This window comes from Chaetomium globosum, genomic scaffold (assembly GCF_000143365.1).
Source record: "Chaetomium globosum CBS 148.51 scaffold_1 genomic scaffold, whole genome shotgun sequence".
In the NCBI taxonomy this organism is placed as follows: Eukaryota; Fungi; Ascomycota; class Sordariomycetes; order Sordariales; family Chaetomiaceae; genus Chaetomium; species Chaetomium globosum.
The window spans coordinates 5,879,267-5,903,158 of NT_165976.1; the positions used below are offsets into that span (position 1 = coordinate 5,879,267).

Below are 23,892 nucleotides of genomic sequence, written 5' to 3' on the forward strand. Positions count from 1 at the left end.
GTAGATGAAGGTCACTATACTGTGTATGTCAGGCCAAGCGACGTTGTCGGTTCCACAGGTACTGCGCCGACGGCGGAAGTTTTCGCAATCAAGGTATCTTGTTGAGACAAGACCTACCGAAGCCTGTCGCGAATCAAATCTCCAATCAAGGTGGCGATTGAGGATCCACACCAATGTTAGCCTAACACGTGAAAATGATGAGCTTGTAGGCGGTCTCGCGGTCTGGCGGTGAAGCTCATTGCCCATTACCTTAAATCGCCTGTTTGTTTGTAACCGTCTTTACAGATGGGGCATGTTAGTTTTTGAGCGGAGAAATGGTTGGGTTCGATTCGGCAACTGCGACTTTCCAACGGCGTTTATCCAAGATTCTTTACTCGTGTACCTTTCACGTGCCTGGCGCAGGGCCAGGAAGGCCGGTCATCGAAACAGCTGGACAGTTGATCGGTGGCGGTGGCGAGTCGTCCTGCAGCAACGATTGCCAATTGACATTGGAGCGAGTACGCAGGCAAGTGGGTAACAAAATAATCGAGCCACACAGACCACTCCTACAGAAAATTCATCACCACCAAACCAGCAGTATCTTGAACATCACAGTCATTTGTAGTCCCAATTCTATCTAATTACCGCTCATTTTGCCATCAAGATCTAATGTTTGCTGTAGGATTTTACAATACCTTTTTTTATTTACATCGTGATTGACGACGTAATCGCGACCAAAAAACAAGGCATCTACCCCTGAAGGTTGGTGTTGATCCTGCTGCAAATATTTTGTAGGAGAGCGGACCGCTAACCGCATTTAGTATGAAATGACCGGGTTCTGTGGCTCGATTATTTTGTCACCCACTTGGCAGGGCACCTGAAGATGTGCCAAATTGATGGACTTGATTCTTCATTCTTAAACCATTAATGCAATAATTACCCAATACCCAATGATGCATCGGACTCCAGAAGCCGACATTAAAAAATAACCATGACTAACACCGTTCGCGGTTGGGTCGATTGGCGATCCGCCGTTTTCCGCCAACATGGTTCCACCAATGGCTCGGGCGGCAGATCTCGGTTTCCCCGGATCGTCAATTTAGGTCCCTAGCCGCCGCGCGTTGATATGCAGATATCAACCACACACACGCGAACAACTCAACTTGATCCCAACGTGATCTCTTAGAGCAGGACGGCGAACCCGGCGAACAACCCGCCGGCCACGACAGCCAAGCCGTACGAATTTGCGAACCGCAGCGACCCGGCAGCATTCTTGTCGTCGTCGTTGTTGCCGCCGGAGCCGTCAGCAAGGCCGTCGTAGGCCTGGTCCGCCGGGGGGGCGGTGGAGGTGGCGGCGGGCACGGCAGCGGTGGTAGAGGAGGTGTCGTTGACGCGGGTCGGGGTCTGGGCGCCGCAGGGGTGCTTCTCGCGGCAGTCGGATGCGCACTTGTTGTTTGATCCGCAGTCTGCCACGCACGCGGTGCCCCAGGCCGTGCAGACGTGATACGGCAGCGTCAGGGTGTACTCTGTCACGTTGGGCTGCTTGCCGTCGCTGCACACGCAGCCGTATGTGAGGGTTTCCTGTAGGTGGAGAGGGTTGTCAGCGTCGGGTTCAATCGCGTCACGCGACCACACGCGCAAGCGCAAGCGTGGCCTGCGAGCTGGCGGGGTTTCCACGTACGGGAATCGCAGGTGTTGACCTGGGGATCGCCACTCGAAGTTTCGAGGCAAATCGGCTTGCACATGCTGCGCTGGTCGCTGCACCACGCCTCTGTAATGGCTGTCAGCTCATGCTCCTCTAGGGGACGGTACGGATTCCAAGCCTACTCTTGAGGTAGTCGGGCACGGTCTCAGGGTCGACCCAGTAGTCGGCCGAGACGGCCACGGCACCCATGAAGGCCAAGAAAGTTGTCCGGAAGGAAACCATGGTTAAGGATGATATGGTGATCCGCTGGAGGCCGAGGAGCAGGAGTTGCAAAGGTGAGAATTATGGACAGACGACCGATGGCTGTCTGAACAAAAGTTATGTGAGCGGCCCAGACATAAAAATGAACAATGAGACAGACAGCCAGCCTCAAGTTGCCGCAGAGACGATTATCATTCCTCTGTGGAGGGTCTGACTTACAGTCGGTGTAGATCCGAAGTGAGACCTCGTAAAAGGGGGGAGCGGATTAGATACAGAGAAATTAGACAATTACAGCGAGACAGAGGGGAGCTTGAAAAATGGGGAGTTGAAAAATGTGAAGTGAAAACGAAGGCGAGAAGAGGAATTAAGTGCCCGGCGACTGATGTCCTTCAAACGAGGGGAGGACGCAGCTCTTTGAGGGGATCAAGGATGATGAGAACGGCGCGGAAGGAAAAAACGCGAGCTGGCATGATAAAAAGGGAAGCACTCCCAGCAACCCCGGATCCAGAGTGGATGCCATGGGAAGCTCCCGAGGTTGCTGCCTGCACCGGATTGGCCGGCTTTGGAAGTTCAATCAAGAAGAAGCACTCGTGATAGGTCGAAGCTCCCCATCCCTGTCTTCTCGCCGTGTTCGCTCCGCCGCAGGGATCAGCAAGTCAAACGCCGAGTGAGCACTCCGTGATGCAGCCCTGGCAATGGGGACTGGCGAAAAGGATCGGAAGGAGGTTGGGCCCGTAGCGGCGCTTGTGGCACGGATTTCCATGACCATTTTGTCTCGGACGATGCAAAAGCAATCGGAATCGCGCATCCACCATCAAGTTTTGTTCCGATGTGGTCAACGGTCGAGTCTTGAGGATTGGTGGTCCAGAATGGCCCAGGCCGGTGCCATCACTCCAGGGGCTCCACCACCTCTCAGATTGGACGGAACAGCTGCTTTCCCATCCACCCGACTGTCGTGTGCTTCACAGAACCTGTCGGCGCATCCCCCAGGTTGTTGTTGTGGTGCTCATTCATCTGGTTGCCTGTGCGGCACTCCCCAGCTGCGAATCTATTTGTGCCTCGAGCAACGGCTCGGAGACGGCACAGAAGAGGCTGCGCCAAACGGGGAAAGCTCTGTGCCTTGTGGGCCAAGTACCCCCGAGGGATGCCATCTGAATCACACTAGGTGTTTATATTCCGAGCGAGGGCGTAGGTATTCCCCTTCTCTCGTCAGAACAGGATTCCTTACTGCAGCCGGCGTCTGCGGTGCGATAGGAAGATGGCGGCGTTAGGCGGCAAGTTGCCCGTTTTTGGTATGTAAGTGCCATTGTTTCTGATATGCCGACTGGTGCAGGGAGGGTTGCATGCAGTGTTCCATACGAGAAACCCCGCCTAAAAAGTCCCACGCTCCCAACACCCAACCGTCGAGTCTCGTATCTCTCTCATCCATGCTCATGCCTTTGCCACACGCCGCCTCTTCCATCTTGATTGTGGCTCAAGATATCGGATTGTTTTTCATCTCAAAGTATTGGTAGTCCGATTGACTTCATTGTGTCCCCGGATGTCCGGCTGTGGGGTGATGAAGTTGAGGGGAGGGATGCCTGCAGCGGGAGAGCTGCAGATGGTGGGGTCTTCCAATGGAAGCAACCAATTGACGGACAAAAACGCTGAGAGAGGGCCAATGCCCCGAATGTTTACCTCATTCCCGCTGTTGCGTGCCAGTGAGGTCGCAGAGCCGCTGTGCAACCCCAACACCTCGAATGGAGGTATGGAGTTATCTGCCACCAACTGGCCAGTCAGTGCCCTTGTTTGCGCACCACTTCCAGGTTGGACCTGCCTCGTTCTGTAATACGCGACCAAACACACAAACAGGTCCTTGCGGATGATGGTCGCCCTCATACATAGGAGTGGAACTTCAAAGTGAAAGCTGGAATATTCAGCCGAGTCGAATATAACTTCTTGTCGTGGTTGACGTCTGGAAGGGACATGAAAACACTATTTTTCTGTGGAGATGCTGTGCCACTGTCATTTTTCGTGATATCGCAAGATGCCCCGTTCTGGAAGGTTTGAACTTCGGTTTGGTGTTCATGGAATCGATCGCCAAGCCCTTCTACGAGTTAGCCTAATTAGGACTAGCTCAAGTGGATGATGATCTGGCCCGTGCGCCTTGCCAAGTCAAGCCGTGCATGGAGCTTGAGCTGAACAAGTGTCCAGAGTTTCGGAAGCAACCGTCGTCAGCCTTGCTGTTTACTCGCTGCTCTCCAGACGGGCAAGCATTCCTGCCACGACAACCACCCACAATGCGGTTTACACAATCAATTGCCCCGGCGCTTTTGTTGCTTGCGGCGGGCGTTGCGCAGGCCGCTTCCGGTTGGGGGTTCGGCGACGGCAGCATTCAGATTGCCGCAAAGAAGGGTGAATCTGTTAAAGAGAAGTACGCCGCATTGCACACCGAATTTTCTGACGCTGACAGATGCTAACTATACCTTTTTTCTTTTAGGCTTAATCAAAACAGCCCTCTTGCGAAACCAGTCTCCCTCGGAACCACCAGTACACTGAAGCTCGTCCTAACGGCCAAGGACAATGGCGCCGGGAAGCGCCCGCACCAGGCATTCCTCGTGCTGCAGGAACAGGACACGGGGCTCGAAGCGCCCTTTCCACTGACTGTTAAGGAGAGTGGGAAGGCGACCGTTCAGATTGTAAGGGCGCCTGGTTTACAGAAGGGGGATACAATTACTGATACTCTCGCACAGTCGCAGAAGGACCTCCCCGTCCAGTTGCGCATCGCGGCCAAACCTCTCAAGGCATCCGTTGTCCTCGCCTCCTTTGGCTCTTCGCAAGGGCTCGACGCTCCGGTTTTTGAGGTCAAGGTCGAGCAGGATGCCAACGCGCCACCCCCCGCCTACGAGGAACCCCTGCGTTATGGCAAACAGCCCGAGATCCACCACATCTTCCGTCCTGACGCGAAGAGCCCGCCTAAGGTCGTCTCGCTCGCATTTGGGTTGGCCGTGGCTGCTGCCTTGCCGGCGCTGCTAATTAGCGTAAGTCACACCCGCCAAACTACTCGCGCGGCGATACTGACACCTTCCAACAGTGGGCTACTCTTGGCGGGAACCTCAACCACCTGTCCAAAGCTCTTGGTGTGGCACCGCTGTCGCATGCCGCCTTTTTCGGCTCGATCATGGCGATGGAGTTTGTCTTCTTCATGTACTACACCACCTGGAACCTATTCCAGGTGCTTCCGGTCATGGGCGTGGTCGGCGCAGTCGCTGTGTTGAGCGGGACGAAGGCGCTTGGAGAGGTTCAGGCTAGGAGGCTTGCTGGAGAACGCTGAGCAACAACTAATGCGGCTGATCCATGGAAGTAAAGGCACCATAGGTAACAGAGCCCGGCTCTATCGCAAGCCAAGGGATGGGGGACGGTTGTGATATTGTTAGGGCCAGGCGAAAACGGCATGGTCCGTGTGTGTGTATGAGCGACAAGAACGAGACGATCTAGCCGAGCAAGCCATGTAATTTTGCAATGATAGATTTTAGGCGCCATTTCAGGCACCGTATTTCGACAATAGCAGTATCTCGAGGTCACCCAAACCTTCAATTCGACAGCTTCCAGGTGTCAATACAAATGGAGCTTCAGCCAAAAGTGCGGGTGAGACGACAGGTGCACAACAGCGGCCTGCCAATGAGCGCATAGAGCGGCCACGTTCAGGGCCCCACCACAGTTGATGCCCCACTTCGAGTATTTTGACCCCTGCATGTAAACAAATGGAGTCCGATCGCGTCCTTGCCTCCAAGTCAACCACAACTGCCAGGTCAACTCGCGACTTCCGCCTCCCATTGTTTCCTCACAGCTCTGCGGAAAACACAACCTCACCATACGAATATCATGCAATCTTAGTCTGAGCTCAACATCAACCGCACCTTCTAGCTCCGTCTTCCAATTTGCCGCAGCGCACCGACGTCGGCGTCGCTTCAATTGGCGGTAGCCCTCGTCTACCTACCCTCGATTGCACCTGCTGCTGCTGCCGGTTCACCCCCCTGTTGACCATTGTCGCGCTCGACGCGCTCTCGGCAGGCTCACCATGGATATCAACAGCAATACTAGAGGCAATCATGCCACTAGCAGACCCAAGCATATTTCTAGGCTTAGAAAAGAGATGCTTCAACATCGTATGCATCAGAACCCTTTCAGCTCACCACCCTCATCAACCGGCTCCCACGACACGGTCAGCACCACCACCGAAGAGCTCTCCCAGAATCTCTCCGACTTTTCATTTAGCCCCGACGGCGAAGGCACCCGTCGCTTCAGCGAGGAATTCCAAGCTGCATCCAAGAGACACGCCTCGAGGTCAGGCCGCTTCGGTTCCAAGCAGATGGATGCGGTTCTCAACACCTCGGCAATTGCCCGCACCTTTCCGGAATGGACCGGCCTCCTAACCAAGGATAATATGACTTTCACTCAGACCGGCGACATGGTCGCGCCACTTAGGCCCGTTTCTGCCTCCCCGGGTGGGAAGGAGAACATACCCCCGGCCCAGGAACGCGCCGGCGAGAACACATTTGAAGATATGGCCGAGATGAAGAGGAAGCGCTTCCGCGCCGACCTTCAAGCACGTGTTGAGAACGAGTCCGACGCCTCCACCATTCTCTCCCTCTCACCCGCGCGGCCTGCCTCGGCCTCCCGCCGGTCTCGTTTTGCACCTGTCGAGCCAGAAGTCACGGTTGCCCCCGAGGCCGGAAAGCGCTCTCTCCAGGACATGGCGTCGAAAATCCGCACCGAAAAGCAAACCACCAAGCGCGATGTCACCCCGAAACGTTCCCCATCCGCCCGCCCCAGTTATGACACTCCAGCCCACGCACTCGCGCTCGACAACAGCATGATTACCCCCACTAGTCGCTCTTTCTTTCTACCATCTTTCCGCCATCTCCCAGACTGGACGTCCGGAACTCTCAAATTTAGCACGATGAAGAACGGCGTTCCCGTCTTTGTCAAGTCGGACAAGTCAGGCGTCCGACTGGATAAATACGGAAGGGACCATGACGAGATCCACGCGGTCGGAATCACCAAGGAAGACGAGGAAATGTTTGTTTCTATGGATAAGCTCCAGGAAGAAGTCCGCGAACTCCATGACCACGACGCAATGCTTCAACTCGAAGCCGAGAAGCTGCAGCGGGAAGTCAACCAGCTTCAAGGCGAGCTTAAGAGGCTCAAGACCCGGAAGCTTTCGGATAGTGCCATTGGTTCAGAATCCGATGCCTCATTCAGGCGCAGCGTTGGGCATAACGACGATCTAGAATACGAGATTGCGCAGCTGCGGGATCGTCTTGACCAGGCTAGTAGGCAGGTCGGCGTCAATGACATTCACAGTGCCGCCCTCGCGGCAGAACGTGATGAAGCCTTGCACCAAGCCTCCGTTGCCCGCGAGCGCGCTACCAAACTCCACGCCGAGCTTGAGGCCACACAGAAGGACCTCGAGTCCTCTCTGCATTTACTTCAGGAGAGGGAAGAATTGCAGCTCGAGAACGAAGCCCTACTCTCTGAAAACCAGACTCTCAAGCACCAACGCGACTCTGCCCTTCAAAACAACAAAACCCTGACCGCCGAAAACGACAAGCTCCGCCGGGAACTCGGTGGGGTACAAAAAGACCTCCGCATCACTCGCGAGGAGCTTGCCTCGGTTCGCAAGCAGTACGAGGCTTTGCAGGAGGAGAAGCGGCATATTTCACAAGACCATGCCAGCATGGAGCGCAACAGTGACACCTATTACAAGGAAAACAAGAAACTGCAGGCACAGGTCGCCGCGCGGGACCAGCATATCACCGATCTGAAGAAGGGAATCAGCTCCCGAGACAAGATGCTCGATAACATCCAAGGCTTGACAACAAATACAGCTGTCCTTGAGCTGAACGCTGAGCTCCAAGCCGAAGCCGAGCATCTCCAAATCAGGGTAGAAGAGCAAGCTGCCGAGCTAAACCAAAGGGAGAGCGAGATCAGCGCCGGGGAAGGTCGGATTCGTTCTCTCAAGGAACAGAACTTGGACCTCTCCCTCGACAATGAGCGGCTGCGGAATGAGAACCGGCGCCTTCGCTCAGGCCACGAGGAATTGAGGGGGCAGTGGGCCGACGAAAGGAATAAGGTGGACCAATTCATCTCGAAGCACGTGGTCAACGAAGATGCCGACGACTGCATCCGCTTAGACGACGATTTCAAACAGAGAGAAGCGGCTCTCCGGAAAAAACTCGAGCGCCGAGAGGCAGCCGTCCAGAAAGTCAAGCGCCTGTCCAACAGAATCAGCGAGATCGCGGAGCAAGAGTTCACTGGGAAATCAACCAAAATGACCCGCATTATTGAACCAAAAGACGTCCAGGCAACAACCGATGAGATGACAGGAAAGAGCAGCGCCGTCAACATCAACGTCGTCGACGACGACCTTACCAGAGAGCTCCACTTGACTGAGGAGGACTCTGACTTCGCGAGTGTTATGGAGGGCGAAATCGTCAAGCTGAGGCACACCTATCGAGAGCTTCAGAAACGAGTGCAGCAGGATGCTGACATTACCACTCATTCCCTGCCTTCGCTTCCTCCGACACTTCAAAGGAGCAAGTCTGATAGCGGCGTCCCTTCCAGGTTTGCCCCGCAAAAGGCCCAGCTTCCTAGTATCCTCAAGAAGTCTAGTCAGTTTGAGGATACTGGTCGTTTTAGCGTCAAATCTGCGCTGAGCGTTGCCAGCCATCATGTGGAGGACGAGACTTTCAACAACGCGCGCACCCGCAGGTCGTCTATGGGTAACACTCAAGAACTCCCGCGCGCAGAACCCCATCTCCGCCGCAACTCTGAAGCCGGCCGTGAAGCGACGGAGCCCAGTCTAACCTCTGCCTTCTTCATGCCCGACACAACACTCGAGGGTCTCAAGCAGGGCACCGCCCAGGACCTGCCGCAAGAGGCCATCCCGTCGTTGAGCAAGGACGCTCGCCGCTTGCTGGATGGCATCTGCAAACACAACTCTGTAAACTGCAACATTTGCGTGCGAATCGCCGCCCACGGCGGCGAGAAGCCCGCCTCTGCCGCTGCACCAACCGCCAACAAAATCTTCATCACCCCAGAAGACGTGCGGCGCGGCAAGAAGATTGTCTCCGCCGAGAAACCCATTCCAGTCTCGGACCGCCTCCCAGCTGACCAACAGCACACCCAGCAGCACCCTGAAGACCCCACCGTCCGCCCGGCCATGGCTCCCGGCGAGGCGCTTGCCGTCCTGATCAAGGAAACGCAGGACGAGATCGACCACCTCCAAATCGAGCTCAAGCGGCTCAACGAGGTGTACTTCGCCCTGGACAAGTCACTCGGCATGCGTGAGCGGAGACGCGTCATGGGTGACATCAAGCGCCTGCAGGGCGAGCTCGAGGCCAAGAGCGGTCATCTGTATCGCCTCCATGACGTCCTCGAGGGGCAGAAGCAGGCCGGTCAGCTGATGGAGGGCGATGGTGTTGACGTCACTGTGTTGAGTGGCCTGTTGAGAGCGGAGGTCAATGTGACAGGGGAAAGCAGAGGGGAGTGGGAGGGGTTTGAAGAATGAGTTTGCTTGCTGTATTTGTTGCGTTGGAGGGTGGGGGTGTATTTGGGCTGCTGTCAAGCATTGATTGGGATGGGCGGGCTGAAGGCGTTTGTTTATTTTCGCATCTCTACTTTGCGTGCTTGGGTTCGGGGTCTCGTTGGAGTACTGTGGGCTTGGCTTGCAACGGGCAATGTTTGGTCTAAGGGGTCCGGTCCATCACCGGCTGAGATTATAGTCAAGGAGTTACGTCTCAATTTGCATATTAGAGCGCCCCGTAGGGCGCGGTTCGAGGTGGGGGAAGAATTGAAATCCTCTTTGTTCTCTGCTCAAACTTTCCACCTTCAGCCCCCTCGCTCTTCAGCTCGGCGGTCTTCGAAACGGGTCACTGTGTCATCAAAGTGGTGAGACTTGAGATCGGGCATCACTGAGACCCGCTGGCTTCGATTGTATGCATTGTGCGTCCACGCCAGCTCCTTGCCAAGGCACTGAACTCAGTTCAATATTGTCTTGGCTTTGTGTTGGGTGTCTGCTGTCCTATTCTCTTCACCTAACTAACCGAACAGCGAGCTGCCTTTTCAAGCTGAAATAATGTGAGACCGTCTGGCCCTCTTGACACCGAGCCACGACGGGGGTACCAGATACCGATGTCCACGTCAAGTCAAAGGGAGGGATACGGGCCGCTCTCTTCTCGGGTGTTGTTGGAGAAAAGCAACTAACCAACCAACCCTCACAGCATTCCCCCGATTGCCCAATCGGGTATCTGATGAATGGATGCTGCCAGCCAGGTGCAGAATCCGAATTTACCAAAAGCAGGCCAGGGCCAAGACGGGAGTCGGGCGAAGGAGATGTTGTTTCACTCACGTAGCTCTCTCTGTCTCTCTCCATTCCCATCCCCAATCCCATCGGACCATCCCATCCCCATCTCCATCTCCATCCCGTCCCACTCCCGATCTAACCCAGCAGCCACAGTCAGCCAGTGCGAACAACACGGGCTTTTGCGTCCATCTCTTTCCCAGACGGTCACGGAAGAATTGAAGCGCTGACCAAGCCAACCCAGCCCTCAGGGTTAAATTTTGGCAAAGCCCGACGCCGCCGGTCTCAAACCACACACGCACAGTATGAAGGCACATGCATACATACATTCACATACATTCCCGACCCGACAGATCTGATCAGGGGGCCATCATCTCCTGGAGCAACAAAAGGGTAACAATCCATCTCCCTCCCCTCCCCTCCCCTCCCCTCCCCTCCCCCTCCCCTACCCTTCCCCTACCTTTCACGTCGTTCAGCTCTCTCCAGCCACCCCCCTTCTTCCAGCCTCCGCGCACGCCAAGACGTCAAAAGGCGGCAGATGTGTCAAAAAAGCCCACAAAACAAAACCCTCCGTCCTATGTGACCTGTGCCGCGTCCTCAAAAAGACAAGAAGCGCCGTAAGCCCGGCCCCAAGATACCCCCCCCCCCTTCTCCTCTCTCCTGGGCCCATTGTTCGTGTGGATATCCATACATAACATCCACTAGCTCGTTAGTCAGGTATTATGTATTCTCCGGATGCAGTCCGCCGGATTAATAATAAAAAAAAAAAAAGCACTCTCACTCCCACACTTTCACACACACACACATACATACATACACATACACACATGCATGCAACCGGCACCCGGCACCGCGAGCGAGAGGACCTCGGCTCGGGAAGCGAACAAACATGTCTGTTTCGGGTAACCACATTTGGGGGGCTTGCGCCTGCTTACATTGGCTTTTATGCCTGTCGGGGAAGGTGACCCGGGACCCGGGGAATGCCGCAACGAGTGCCGACGCGGGCTGACACCCACACACACAACCACACACGCACAAAGAAAAAAGCTGGGGAAAGTACCGAGAGTCAAAGTGCACGGTGAGGGATGCAGTTTCTGGCTGTGGCGGTCGTCACGATGTCGCGAGCGCCATGATGCCGTAGTCGCTAGTTTGCAAATTACATCCATACATATGAACTACATACCTCGATCCTCTTCCGAACATGGGTGAAGGGAGGGGGGCCGGGCCCATTGACTTTCCCTCCGCCATCGACCTGGCTCCTTCCCTCCCCACTCCACTCTGACTGCACGATCTCAACGTTCACTTGTCTCTCTTCTCTGCTCGACTAACGCAGGCAGGCAGGGTCTGCGGTGCAACGGTTTCACCCCATGCGGTACGACCGGCCGGAACGAGCCTGGGCCAGGTAACCCATGGAGCCTTTGGGCGGGAAAGCTTGGCGGTCTGTTTGTCAAGCTTTGCTCGTCAGCCGCGAAGGGCCTCTTTCCAGGTCGGCGGCGAAGGCGGAAAGGTGGAAAGGTGCTGTCACTTCTCACCGGTTCCCTTGCCGTGTCGAGGCCTATCACGGACTAGCCGGGTCTCAATGAGAGGGAGATCTCCAGACCCCGCATTGGCTGGGCCGCAGGGTGGTTGCGTGGCCGTGTGGATGTCTATTTGTACTGCACTGTGTGCAGCGTGTGGCTCATTGTGTTCTCCCAGTTCATTAGGTAACTAGGTAATCCGGGTGTCGGTCGAAGGTGTGAGGGCGTGGTCCTCTCCCGAGATCCAGAGAGCCAGCGCCCCGAGTGTGTGGGATTGAGGATGGCAACCGTTCCAGGTCCCGGTGCCCGGGATAGTGAGTTATCGCAAGGGTTTGGGCTGCAGGCGCGGCATCCCTCAGCACCCCACTGCATTCTTGGCAAGCAGTGATTGGGGACGCTGAGAATCGTCATTTGGTGGGAAGTAAAATCCGAGATTTGTTGCTGTGATACAATAAGGGTCGCAGCAGGGGGCCTGGCCGATTTGGGGCTGGACTCGGCTTTCACAGCAAACCTGGCGCGAAGCTGCCTCCGCTTTCTTCAGACGCCACCGCTGCCCTCTAAGAACCACAACTGCTGCAACGTCCCGCCGTACCGCAGAGGATCGACCTGACAGAGCCTCGACGTCCATTCTCGGTCTGGGAAGTCCATCTCGGATCCGTTCTTTTCTTCAACCGGCCAGCAACCAGATACACGCAAGGGCGACATGACCTCAAACGCTGCCGCAGTGGTATCTTGCGGCGAGTGCAAACGGCGCAAGCAAAAGGTAGTTAAAGGGACCCGAATGACTTGAGACCCACACCGCCACAAGGCCGACGGGCTCTTACACAGGATGCTCTGGCTGACAGCTCAAACCAGTGCGACCGCAAGTTTCCTTGCAATCATTGCTTGAAGCGAGGAGTGTCCCACCTCTGTCGGTTTGCATCGAAGCCACTCGGCCTCAAGGCCAGAGATGACGGTTCAAATGACAGCCAGCCAAGGTTTGGCCCACGAGCCCCAAGCCTTCGCGTCGCTGCTAACCGGTGGCTCTACCGTTTTATCAGGGCATCTAGGAAGCGCAGCCTCGACAGTTCAGACAAAGGCGTGTCCGACAGAGATTCGGATAACGATGACTCTGGCTCGGATGTCGACGTGAGCAGCGCCTTGAATGGGCTCGGCTACCTCGCCCATCATCACCACTTAGTGTTAGGTCAGGGTCCTGGCCCAAAGGTAAAGTGACGCGCGCCGGGCGGAGAGGCGCGAAACCCCGACTAACGATCCAACAGGCAGTCAGGGACCTCGTAGAGGAAAGCGACGAAGAACAGTGTGATGAGCTCAAAGACGCTCTGCGACTGATGCCGGAGAAGCGGTACACTGGTAAACCCAACCCGCCTATTCCACCCAGGCTTTGCTGGTGCTGACCGGCGCAGATTGCCTCGTCGACAACTGGCTGAACGGCGCCAATCATCAGTATTACGCCTTGTACCCGCCCGAATTTAGGACCCAGTACGACGGCTGGTGGGCGACCCCGCAAAATAAGGTGACGCCCGAACTCACGAGCCTGATCCTGCGCGTTTGCGCATGCTCCCTCCATTTCATCATCGACAACAGCGTCAAAGTGAGACTCGAAACGGAACTCGACACCGATGTCCTGACCTTCGCCGACCGCATGCATGCTGCGGCCCAGAAGCTCAGCGCCAGCATCCCCCTAGGAAAAGGTGGCCTCGTCCACGTTCAGCAACTATTTCTCACCGCATTCTGGTACAAGTCAGCCGAGAAATGGGACGAGTCATGGAGTGCTTTGAGCAGGGCCATCCCCGCCGCCATCGAGATAGGTAATTATCCGCAGTTGCGGGGTATCGAAATCACGCCAGACTGACGTAGTCCAGGCCTGCACCAGGATTCCTCCTCCGAGGGGATGTCGGAATATGATCGCGAGATGAGGAGACGCATGTGGGTTATCTTGTATCTGTGGGATTTGTAAGTAATGATACGTGGCCCTACCCATGACGATGGCGAATTAATGCTGTTCAGTGCGTTGGGCTCCATGCTATCTCGCCCGTTCATGATCGACCGCACCCACAGTACAGTCGTGATGCCGACACTTACCCTCGAGAACAACCGGGAACGGCCCGACCAGCCTTCGCAATTCCGCCATATGAACCTCCACTGCCAATTGTGCATCAATGCGGCTGCGGAGTTTGGGAAGGAGTCGGATCCCGAAACAGGTAAGGCAAAAACTGCCAAACGGATACAAGTTGCGGTTGAGAAGTGGTTCGATAGCCTCCCGGCGGAATATGCCTTGAAGTCGCCCGAGACGCGGTGGGACCGTGAGTTTGAATGGGTTGTGTTTCAGCGCCGGTATCTGCACCTGATCGGATACATGAGCTTGTTCAGTCAGCTAAAACCTTTTCTTACGCGGAACTCGGCGGAGCCCATGTCGGAACTCGAGTCGAGCCTTCGAGAGGCCGGCGTTGGGGCGGCGCTGGGCCTCATGGATGTGTCGTGGAGGCTTTTTGAAACCCTGGTTTCGGCGGGGGCCAAGTTTCACTATGCCGTCTTTTGCATTTTCGACGCAGCAACCGTCATGTGCTCTGCGTTCCTCCTGGACGAGGCTCGCAACCTTCCGCAGCGGGAGACTATCCTTGAGGCCGTCAAGAAATGCTTGGGCATGCTCGCAGAGGCGGCTTCCGAGTCTAAGACAACGGCTGGGTTACACCACATCCTAAAGGGTCTCCTTAATAAGCTGCCGCTGAGCACCAGGGAGCAAGGGGTGATTGGGTCGAAGAAACGGGTGAAGAATGAGAGGGTTACGCCGCCCGGCGACCGAACTCTGACCATGAAGTCTCCGAGCGTTCCGTCGTCGCAGCGCACCCGGTCTGAAGGTCGTCGGAATCACAAACCCCGACACCGATCCAGCAGCGCCAGCTCTAACAGCGATTCCACGGTGGATTTGTCCAAATTCCAGCCACGCAGCGAGAGTTCCGTGTCGGTACCTGACAGCTGTCGATCGATAAATCCCCGGGTATCATCAGAATCCCAGACACGGCCCAGGTCCGTCGTTCCATCGAATGGCGTAGCGCCGGCAACCGGTCTTGCGTCCTCTAGCAACTTCGTGCCGGTCCACCCGTCGTATCCGGGAGCAACGGGTGGCTATATGCCGGCGACGAGTGCCATGTCGACGACCGTCTTCATGCCATCAGAGGCATACAACCCCGGTTCCGGGTACGTGCAGGAGGGCGGCTTTCAATACTCGGCGCAGAGCCCCGTGGGTGTGATCCCATTCAGCCAACCTGCTTGGCAGCCACCCCAGGCGATGGAAAACCTGGGAGGCAATGTGCTCTACCCGAACGGCGGCCTTTCTGGATTTGACAGCTCCCCGCCACCGCCACCTCAGCCCGCACTACTCAATTACTGGGATTGGCAGGATCTTGGCCTCGGCCACCCCTCGACTTGGCCCGTACCGGTTCCGGATCAGAGCGGGATGCGGCAGCACTACGTGGAACTGCCTGGGGGGTTTGACGGCCGGGGCATGGCAAACGACTGCGGGGAGAGCGCGAGCACCGATCTGAGTCGGTGACGGCTGCCGGCTGACGTCTGGCGTCTGGCGTCTGTAATTTGATTGTTGGTTGACGATGCCCATGAAAAGTAACCAGTGGAGTTGTTGGTTTGCCGGATTCGGTAATTTGTGTTGTTAGAGGCTCGCCTCCCTGGGGTTCGTTGGTCGTGCAACAGGTGCTGAAAGGCCGAATCTCGCTTGGGGTTGGACCCTGAGAAGGTTTTTAATTGCTTAAATCCATATCAGTTAAAAAGAAGGAAAATCAGTCAGCCTTGGGATTGCCGGGGTTTCATACGTTTATGGTTCCGCATCAATGCCTCCTCTAGCCTTGAGCTCGAGCATTTGTTAGAAGGGAGTTGATTCAGAAAAGTGCGGGAAGTGCGAGGAAGTACTTATATCACCTGCAGCTGTGTTCCCCGAAACGAGAACCAGTCCCCGAAGTTTCTAATTCTTAGTCACCTCTTCCCCTGAGGCCCGAAAACCTTCGGACACTGATCTGTGGCATCGGCTGCATCGCATCTGGCCGAGGAAGAGCTTTTTCGTAACACGGCTGAAGCAACAGCGCTAAGTTCAGGATCCTGGGGATTTAGGAATTTTCGAGACCAGTCCTTGGAGGATTTCTGGCGCGGTGGCTTGGAGTGTCTCGCCGTGTTGCTGGCTTGTTGCCACGTGCGAACGACTCGCTTGTTGGGTGCGTGGGTGCCAGTGTTGCCTGTCCTCCTCGTGGACGAGAGAGAGGGCGGGATCGGCTCGATCGGGAAGCCAAGTTCAGTGGGTCTCCAAGCCAGGTCCGAAATCTTTGCCCACGCGGTGTGGGTCGCGCCTGCCAGACCGCAGTTCTCTCATCGGGGAAGCGCCAAAGTGGGCAATCACTGCCCGATGGTCCTTCGACTGGCTCTGTGACCTGCTCAATTGTGCTTGGTTCGGCCGGTTGTGGATTAAGTATGTACCTCCCTACTTCGCAGCAGGTGTCCGGCTGGTGCGAACAACCCCGCCGTGCCTGCCCCGCGAATACCTGATGCCCTCCACCGAAATCCAATCCTGTGATGATATGCGGTTCAGATGCAATGCGACTCTGGCGAAGAGTCATGCCGGCAACGGGAAGTTGGATTAACAACCCGACACCTTCTCTGATCTGTATTTCGTTTGTCAGAAATAGTCCGAGGCAGGCAAGATATTCGCGGTCACTGTTTCCAAAGAATTCCAGGGCCTCCTTTGCAACAACCTCGGCAGCGCAAACTTTGAAAATGTCTTCAGCAAACGGAAATACGGTCGAAACCCCAACGGGCCCGAGGCACAATGCTTGGATTGGCAGTGCCGGGGCCGCCGGTCACGATCTTAGGAGTCAGTGCCGGCGAATCCCGCTCCCTCCGCTCCCTCCGCTCCGTGACTGACCCTGACGGCAAGGCGACACTATGACCACGCCAACGGCATCTATGCTAGCTGCAATCCAGTCGTGCTCTCTGCTAGATGACGTCTTTAACGAGGACCCCACGACGATAGATTTAGAGAGTCACTGTGCCGCACTGACCGGCAAGGAGGCCGGCCTTTTTGTCTTGTCCGGAACGATGGGGAACCAACTGGCCTTAAGATCTCTGTTGACACAACCTCCCCACGGTGTTCTGTGTGACCATCGTTCCCATATTGTTAAATATGAGGCTGGAGGGTGAGCGCCCGTTGGGTGTATTATGCATGCCACTTTCATCAGAGCCATGGCTGACTCGTCTCCTCGCAGCGTCTCGTCCCTGACGGGCGCCTCGGTCAAGGCCGTTGCGCCGAAGAACGGTGTCTATCTTACACTGGAGGACATCAAAGCAAACATTTATCTTGACGACGATGTGCATACTTGTCCCACCCGCGTCATCAGTCTTGAGAACACACTTAATGGCATGATCATGCCTTTAGAAGAGACCCGGCGAATCTCCGCCTTCGCTCGCGAGCACAACGTCAAGATGCATTGCGATGGGGCGCGGCTTTGGGAGGTCGCAGCATCTGGTGCCGGCAGCCTCGTCGAGTTCGCCTCGTGCTTTGACACGGTGACCCTCTGCTTTTCCAAGGGCCTTGGCGCGCCGATTGGGAGCATCCTGCTTGGCAGTAAGGAGGTGATCAAGCATGCGCGCTGGGTGAGGAAGTCCATTGGTGGCGGGCTACGTCAGTCAGGTGTCGTCACGGCTGCCGCTCGTGTTGCGGTTGACGAGACCTTCGGAAAGGGTCCCAACGGCGAGGGCGGTTTGTTGAAGAACACGCACACCCTCGCACAACAGGTGGCCAAGATGTGGACAGACCTCGGCGGCAAGCTCGTTCACCCAGTACACACCAACATGATCTGGGTTGACTTAGAGGACGCCCAATGTCCCGACGCAAGGTTTGAGGAGCTCGGGAAGGAGGCCGGTCTCAAGCTCATGGGTGGCAGGCTCATCACACACTACCAGATATATGAGAGACGCGACGATGTCGTGCCGAAACTGGCAGACATTTTCAAGGCTGTGTTTGATAGTAAGGAGAAGGGCGGTGCAATTTCTCAACACGAAAAAGGGGAGGCATCCATGTATCGCTCACAGTAGCAAGGGCGGATCCATCCTGATCTCAAAACAAATGCCGACCATCATTCACGACCCAACGATGCGCCCTTGACAAGAGGAAGAAGACTGATGGACACCGAGTCCCCAACATCCGGGATTTCCGGTATGGCCAAGCAATGATTGTTGACATCGGCGTCGAATTGCTCAACTGCCGTGAGCAGTTGGATCCAGAGCCCAGAGCACTATGCCTAGATCCGCCATCGGTCAGCGTATTAGACACAACGGCCCCGCCGTGCAGCGAAGAAGGGCCGAAGGATGCGGGCCGAGGAAGCCTCCATGACTCGGCGCTGGCCGTTGAGTGGCCCACCCCAAAGGCGTTGTGCAAGAAAGGCCGGGCAGCCTAGAAAAGATTGCCGCTTGAGCAAAAGTGCCATAGCTGATGAGAACGTAGTTAGACACGTGGTACGTTTAGGATCGCACAAACCAAGGCGGTGCACAGCCAAGAAAAGTAGTCACCGCCACTGACATCGTTGCCGACGAGAAAAGTTCATCGCAAGTTTTCGGCGTTGCCCGCGAGCCAGAAACTTGTTGGGAAGTGCGAACCTCGCCCACAACCAGGATGTCGGAATTAGCTGGGGGGCAACGGGCCATTGTCTGCTGGGGAAACTTCGAGCTGCCCCGCACAACCCCTGTATCTCCCGCGCTGGACCTGGCTTGACGTCACTCAAACCTGGGGATTTTAGCGAATTGATTCGCCGGATTCGGGGCTATGCCGGGGGGGTTTTGGTTGTGGCTGCGGGGAATGCAACTCCAACACCAAAAAATTCGACCCTTCCTCGAGCCTTCCTACCGTTCGCATCCAATAGTTATTATCGACCAGATGCAAACGGAGGAAGGTACGAAGGGAACACAGGGAGTAATTAGGTTACGCGACTGCCCTTCTCCTCCTCAAAGAAACCCGAAATCTGTACATAGGTGAGAATTGCGAATTCAAGTACAATTCCTATAACGGCTATGCTTGCTTCTCCCCGCCGAATCCGTTTACAAACACAAAGTTGGAGAAAGTGGCGATCGTGATCAACCTTGAAGCAACCCCCAAGAAGGCCAGCCAGCCTTCTCCGAATCCAGGCGTCACCTCAATACCACCTTACGTATTCAACCCCGGGCTGCAGCTTCCTGCAAGCAGGGTTGCACGTGCGACTTTCTGGTGTGCATCGACGGGTTCGCCAAAGCTTCGTCTCCTCCCGAGAGTTCTCCCGGGACTAAGACGGTCTGCTTTCCGCCCGATTGCAAAGCCCGGTGAGGACCGGCCCTGTGATTTCCCCTCTCTTTCCTTGGCCAGCCCGGTGTAGGAGGGCCTTCTCTCGCTAAATAACCCCGAGTTCCCTACCTGCCATCCCTTCTCTCGTTCTCTCCCAACTCCTAGAGGGCCGTTCTTGTTGTGTTGTAGTCAAGGTAGCCACCACGTACGGGCCTAGAGATACACAATGGCGTTACGGAATCTTGCCACGGCGGCATTCGCCGGCCTCATCCCAAGCGCTTCTGCGCTATACATCAATGGCTCGGTCACGGCACCGTGCGACTCGCCGCTATATTGCCAGGGAGAAATCCTCAAGGCCATTGAGCTGGCCCGGCCGTTCTCAGACTCCAAGACATTCGTGGATATGTAAGTCCCAATAGGCTCGTTGGGCATTCCCAATGTAGGGTGGATCCACGGTGAGACATGGACTAACTCAGACACTTCCCCAGGCCCACGATCAAACCGCTAGACGAAGTGATTGCAGCCTTTAACCGGCTGAGCCAGCCATTGTCCAACAACTCGGATCTCACTGCCTTCCTGGCTGAAAACTTCGCGCCGGCCGGCGGCGAGCTCGAGGAGGTGCCTATCAGCGAGCTTGAGACGGACCCGAGCTTCCTTGACAAGCTTGAAGATGTCACCATTAAAGAGTTCGTCGGGAAGGTGATTGACATCTGGCCCGACCTGACCAGGCGTTATGCCGGCCCGGGCAATTGCTCCCAGTGCGCCAATAGCTTTATCCCAGTGAATCACACGTTCGTTGTGGCTGGTGGTCGTTTCCGCGAGCCTTATTACTGGGACTCGTACTGGATTCTCGAGGGCCTGCTGCGCACAGGCGGCGCGTTCACCCAGATTTCGAAGAACATGATTGAAAACTTCCTCGATTTTGTGGACACCATTGGCTTTATTCCCAATGGCGCCAGGATCTACTACCTGAACAGGTCTCAGCTTCTCCCCTTCTAACGCTGATGGTTAAGACCTACGTCGACTATACCAACGATACTAGCATTTTGGAGAGGGCCCTGCCGCTTCTGGTCAAGGAGTACGAGTTCTGGTCAAACAACCGAACCGTATCTATCACGGCCGCCGACGGCAAGGAATACACCTTGAATAGGTAGGCAAACCAGACGAGGCGAGCTGTGATGACCATAGGCTTACACTTTGACCCGCAGATATGCCGTCGAAAACAACCAACCGCGCCCGGAATCGTACCGGGAAGACTACGTCACGGCTAACAACGGGTCCTACTATGCGGCATCAGGCATTATATACCCAGTCAAGACCCCTCTCAACGAGAGTGAGAAGGCCGAGCTGTACTCCAACCTGGCCAGCGGTGCCGAGTCTGGCTGGGACTACACGGCCCGGTGGCTCAAGACGCCCAACGACGCGGCGAGAGATGTCTACTTCCCGCTCCGCTCGCTCAACGTCCGCAACATGGTTTCCGTCGACCTCAACTCGATCCTCTACCAAAACGAGGTTGATCATCTCCGAGTACCTCGAGCAGGCTGGGACTCCGTCCGAGGCTAAGCGTTTTCGCGGACGCTGCCGAGCAGCGAAGCGAAGCCTGTACCGCGCTCTAGTGGAAACACCACGCACTGGTCCTTACTTCGACTTCAACCTTCACCGAACATTTCGCAGCCGCATCTTCGTCCCTGAGGATGCGGACGCGGCGCCCAGCAAACCAGACCGCCGCCCAGCCCGGCCAGCAAGTCCTGTTCGACATCGCGCAGCTCTACCCCTTCTGGACGGGTGCAGCCCCGGCCAGCCTCAAGGCTAATCCGCTCGCGGTGCAGAACGCCTACGCGCGCGTGGCGCGCATGCTCGACACAAAGGCCGGCGCCATCCCCGAGACCAACATCAGAACGAGAAAACAATGGGACCAGCCAAACGTGTGGCCACCACTCCAACACGTGCTGATGAAGGGCCTGCTGAACACGCCAGCAACTTTCGGCACGGAGGACCCCGCCTACCAAAACACGCAGGACCTCGCGCTGCGGCTCGCCCAGCGCTACCTGGACTCGACCTTCTGCACGTGGTACGCGACGGGCGGCTCGACCAGCGAGACACCGCAGCTGCAGGGCGTGCGCCCGGGGGCCACGGGCACCATGTTTGAGAAGTACGCCGACGACGCTACCAACGTCGCCGGCGGCGGCGGCGAGTACGAGGTCGTCGAGGGCTTTGGCTGGACCAACGGCGTGCTGATCTGGGCTGCCGACGTCTTTGCCGACCGCCTCACCCGCCCGGACTGCGGCAACATCACCGCCGCCCATACCCACTCGAGTGAGAGCGGGCCGTGGGAGCGGAGTCGAATGCTGCTGAGGGGTCCGGCGTGGGAGGAGTGCGGTGGAGTTGGATCCGTGGGATGCCAGCGTGGGAGGAAGATGCTTGGGCGGAGGAAGTCGAAACTAGAGAGAGTGAGATTAGAAAGGCCTGGGTGGTGATGTTGCTATGACCGGAGGGATATTTCTACCTATATTAGCAGCCTTAGTGTTTAGTACCGGCGAGCTTGGGTGGCCTAGAGTTACCTATGTGTATCTTGAGGTCCATCTGGGTCGGTTGGGTCGCGTTCGTATGATATGATACTTAATGACCTTCACTCTTTGATTTTCGCACACGCAAACGAGACCAGCAACTCTCGAGTTAAGCACTTGCATACCTTGGTGTGGATTAATGATACCCGGTAACTTTTTTTGCTGCTGAAACCGAATAATCGAGGGGCTATGCAATCGTAACAGATATGTAACCTCCCGGCAAACAAAAATCAAGCTCAACTTGACCACCCCGATCCCTCCACGGAACCGTTCAAGGGAAAGACCATCGCCGACGCCAAAATCGCTCCCAACCACCTAATCCCCTTCCATGTCAAACGCCAATGAAAATGCAACCAACCAAGCCTCCGTCTGCCCATCACCTCATGCTGCCCTTCTATCCTTTCCCGCGCCATCAATGGCGCTTCTTAAACAGCCCCAACCCTCCTCCCACTCTCAACCCGGCCAGGAGACCTTCCCCGGTGACGCTCGATAAAGTCGCTTCCAAAAACGGCAGCGAGCATTTCGACCGACTTCCCCCCCTATCCGGCAGCTAGCCCGCCCCTCTCGACAAAATCGCTCCCAAACAGGGCGGCGAGGTTCTCGATCGACTTCCCCCCCACGGCCTTGGCAGGAGGAGCCCTTCTCTAAGAGTTCTCGAGGTGCGACCACTCCGGGATGGCCCTGATTTGCTGCCACATGAACTTCTCTAGCTTGTTGGCCGATTTGGCGTAGGGCGTCGTCTCGTTGTTGTACTTGCGGCAGTTGTCGAAGATGAGCTTGGCGTCGCGGATGAAGTCCTCCGGTGTGTTATACTGGTCTGCTTCGAGCTTGGTTTCCATGGTGGAGAGGTCCATCGGTTCCTTGATCACCTCGTAGTAGTCGAGGACCTCGTCCTTGTTTACTGGCGTGAGGAATGGCCAACTCGACGGGTGGTTTTGGAGGTCGTTGAGCAGGTGGAGGAGCTGGTTGTAGTTCGGCCCGTGGCGCGGCTGGCGGGCGAGCTCGTCCATGTCTGGCGACCAGCCGGAGGCGCGGATCGCTTCGATGGTTAGCGGGTCGATCGGGGAGGGGCCGTTCTTCTGCCATTGCTTCGGGGGCTGGTGGACGATGTGGGATCGGGAGAAGGCCCGGATTTTGGCCTGGACGCATTCTTTTTGCTTGAGTAACATGCGGCCCATTTCGAGGTACCGAATGCGCGGGAGCATGGTGCACTGCATTATGGTGCCACCTTCGTAGTCCTTGATATAGCCCATCCAGACCGACTTGTCGAGGGTGATCTCCTTGGTAAAGCCTTGTTTCTTGAAATAGCCGATCGCATAGTTATCCGCGTATGTCAGGAAATGCATGACGTCGGAGCTCGCCTTGACGTAGTCTTTGAGGTGAGACATAAGATGGGCACCATAACCTTTGACCTGCTGGTCGGACGATATGGCGCAAAAGACAATCTCGGCAAACTGGCGCCCTTTAAACGGCCGGTATGTGATCCCGCCAACCACCTCGAGCGGCTTCTTCACGATGGCGATGGACAAGTGGGTACGATCGTATACGAGGCGGGCTATGTAGTCCTTTGGCATCTTAGGTAACTGCTTTTGAAATATGCACTTGAGGCCGGTGAGAATGATGTAGCTGTCATGCCTGTTGTCGTTGTTGACCACTCGGAATTCGATCTCTCCGTTGCGCTCTTCGATGACGGCGGGCTAGATGTGAAGGTGTTAACTGGAGAGTCTGTGTAAGTTATCGTGGCAATACTAGGCTCGCCTTTTCTGGAAATGGGATGGCCGGCGTCTTCATGACCTTGTTCTCGGGCTCAGCAGAGTCATCGTGCTTAACGCGCTTAGACGAGATGGGCGACGACGGCTCGTCTGACGCCTTGCGCTTCGCCTCTGCATGATGTACATTAGCGGGATTTCCTAGTAAAAACACACCAGCGCCGCCTGAGCGTAGACGACTCACTCCCGGTCTGCATATCGATAGAGCGCGGCGGTTCCGTGATGGTCAACTTGGCGCGGGGCGTCGATTCGAAGTCGCGGTTGATTGATGATGGATCAATGCGGAGAGAAGTGGATCTCGATCTCCCGGTTGTGCCCAGGGCTGAGCAGGGGCCACGTTTAGGCGAGCTGCAGCTCCTTGTCTTTGCCAAGCTTCAATGGGCAAGCAAGCAATCGAAAGCTGTCCAATTGACCTTTCCAGTTCCAGCGGCAGCTTGACCGAGCATTGAACATTGAGCACCATCACCAACTCGCGTCGTTCTTTCAGTCTTC

At 56.1% G+C, this 23,892-nt stretch overlaps 7 protein-coding genes across 7 annotated transcripts; 5 read left to right on the forward strand and 2 right to left on the reverse strand.

The window, feature by feature from the left end:
* Positions 1–1,161: 1,161 nt before the first annotated feature.
* CHGG_01899 (uncharacterized protein) lies at positions 1,162–1,906 on the reverse strand (the record flags this gene model as incomplete). The annotated part of the gene is made up of 3 exons (XM_001221119.1): positions 1,162–1,560; positions 1,661–1,737; positions 1,807–1,906. The coding sequence occupies 3 exons, from the start codon at positions 1,904–1,906 to the stop codon at positions 1,162–1,164; spliced, it is 576 nt and encodes a 191-aa protein (XP_001221120.1).
* A 2,258-nt stretch (positions 1,907–4,164) lies between these two features.
* CHGG_01900 (uncharacterized protein) lies at positions 4,165–5,198 on the forward strand (the record flags this gene model as incomplete). Its single annotated transcript, XM_001221120.1, has 3 exons — positions 4,165–4,298; positions 4,365–4,905; positions 4,959–5,198. 3 exons carry the CDS (start codon positions 4,165–4,167, stop codon positions 5,196–5,198), a joined length of 915 nt encoding a protein of 304 aa, XP_001221121.1.
* Positions 5,199–5,945: 747 nt separating this feature from the next.
* On the forward strand, positions 5,946–9,437 carry CHGG_01901 (uncharacterized protein; the record flags this gene model as incomplete). Its single annotated transcript, XM_001221121.1, has 1 exon — positions 5,946–9,437. The coding sequence occupies one exon, from the start codon at positions 5,946–5,948 to the stop codon at positions 9,435–9,437; it is 3,492 nt and encodes a 1,163-aa protein (XP_001221122.1).
* A 2,589-nt stretch (positions 9,438–12,026) lies between these two features.
* CHGG_01902 (uncharacterized protein) lies at positions 12,027–15,302 on the forward strand (the record flags this gene model as incomplete). Its single annotated transcript, XM_001221122.1, has 6 exons — positions 12,027–12,060; positions 12,253–12,334; positions 12,787–12,952; positions 13,128–13,557; positions 13,612–13,702; positions 13,757–15,302. 6 exons carry the CDS (start codon positions 12,027–12,029, stop codon positions 15,300–15,302), a joined length of 2,349 nt encoding a protein of 782 aa, XP_001221123.1.
* A 1,691-nt stretch (positions 15,303–16,993) lies between these two features.
* On the forward strand, positions 16,994–17,845 carry CHGG_01903 (uncharacterized protein; the record flags this gene model as incomplete). Its single annotated transcript, XM_001221123.1, has 1 exon — positions 16,994–17,845. One exon carries the CDS (start codon positions 16,994–16,996, stop codon positions 17,843–17,845), a length of 852 nt encoding a protein of 283 aa, XP_001221124.1.
* Positions 17,846–19,290: 1,445 nt separating this feature from the next.
* On the forward strand, positions 19,291–21,541 carry CHGG_01904 (uncharacterized protein; the record flags this gene model as incomplete). Its single annotated transcript, XM_001221124.1, has 5 exons — positions 19,291–19,469; positions 19,553–20,041; positions 20,107–20,214; positions 20,273–20,591; positions 20,681–21,541. The coding sequence occupies 5 exons, from the start codon at positions 19,291–19,293 to the stop codon at positions 21,539–21,541; spliced, it is 1,956 nt and encodes a 651-aa protein (XP_001221125.1).
* A 734-nt stretch (positions 21,542–22,275) lies between these two features.
* On the reverse strand, positions 22,276–23,597 carry CHGG_01905 (uncharacterized protein; the record flags this gene model as incomplete). The annotated part of the gene is made up of 3 exons (XM_001221125.1): positions 22,276–23,328; positions 23,381–23,514; positions 23,585–23,597. 3 exons carry the CDS (start codon positions 23,595–23,597, stop codon positions 22,276–22,278), a joined length of 1,200 nt encoding a protein of 399 aa, XP_001221126.1.
* Positions 23,598–23,892: the final 295 nt, after the last annotated feature.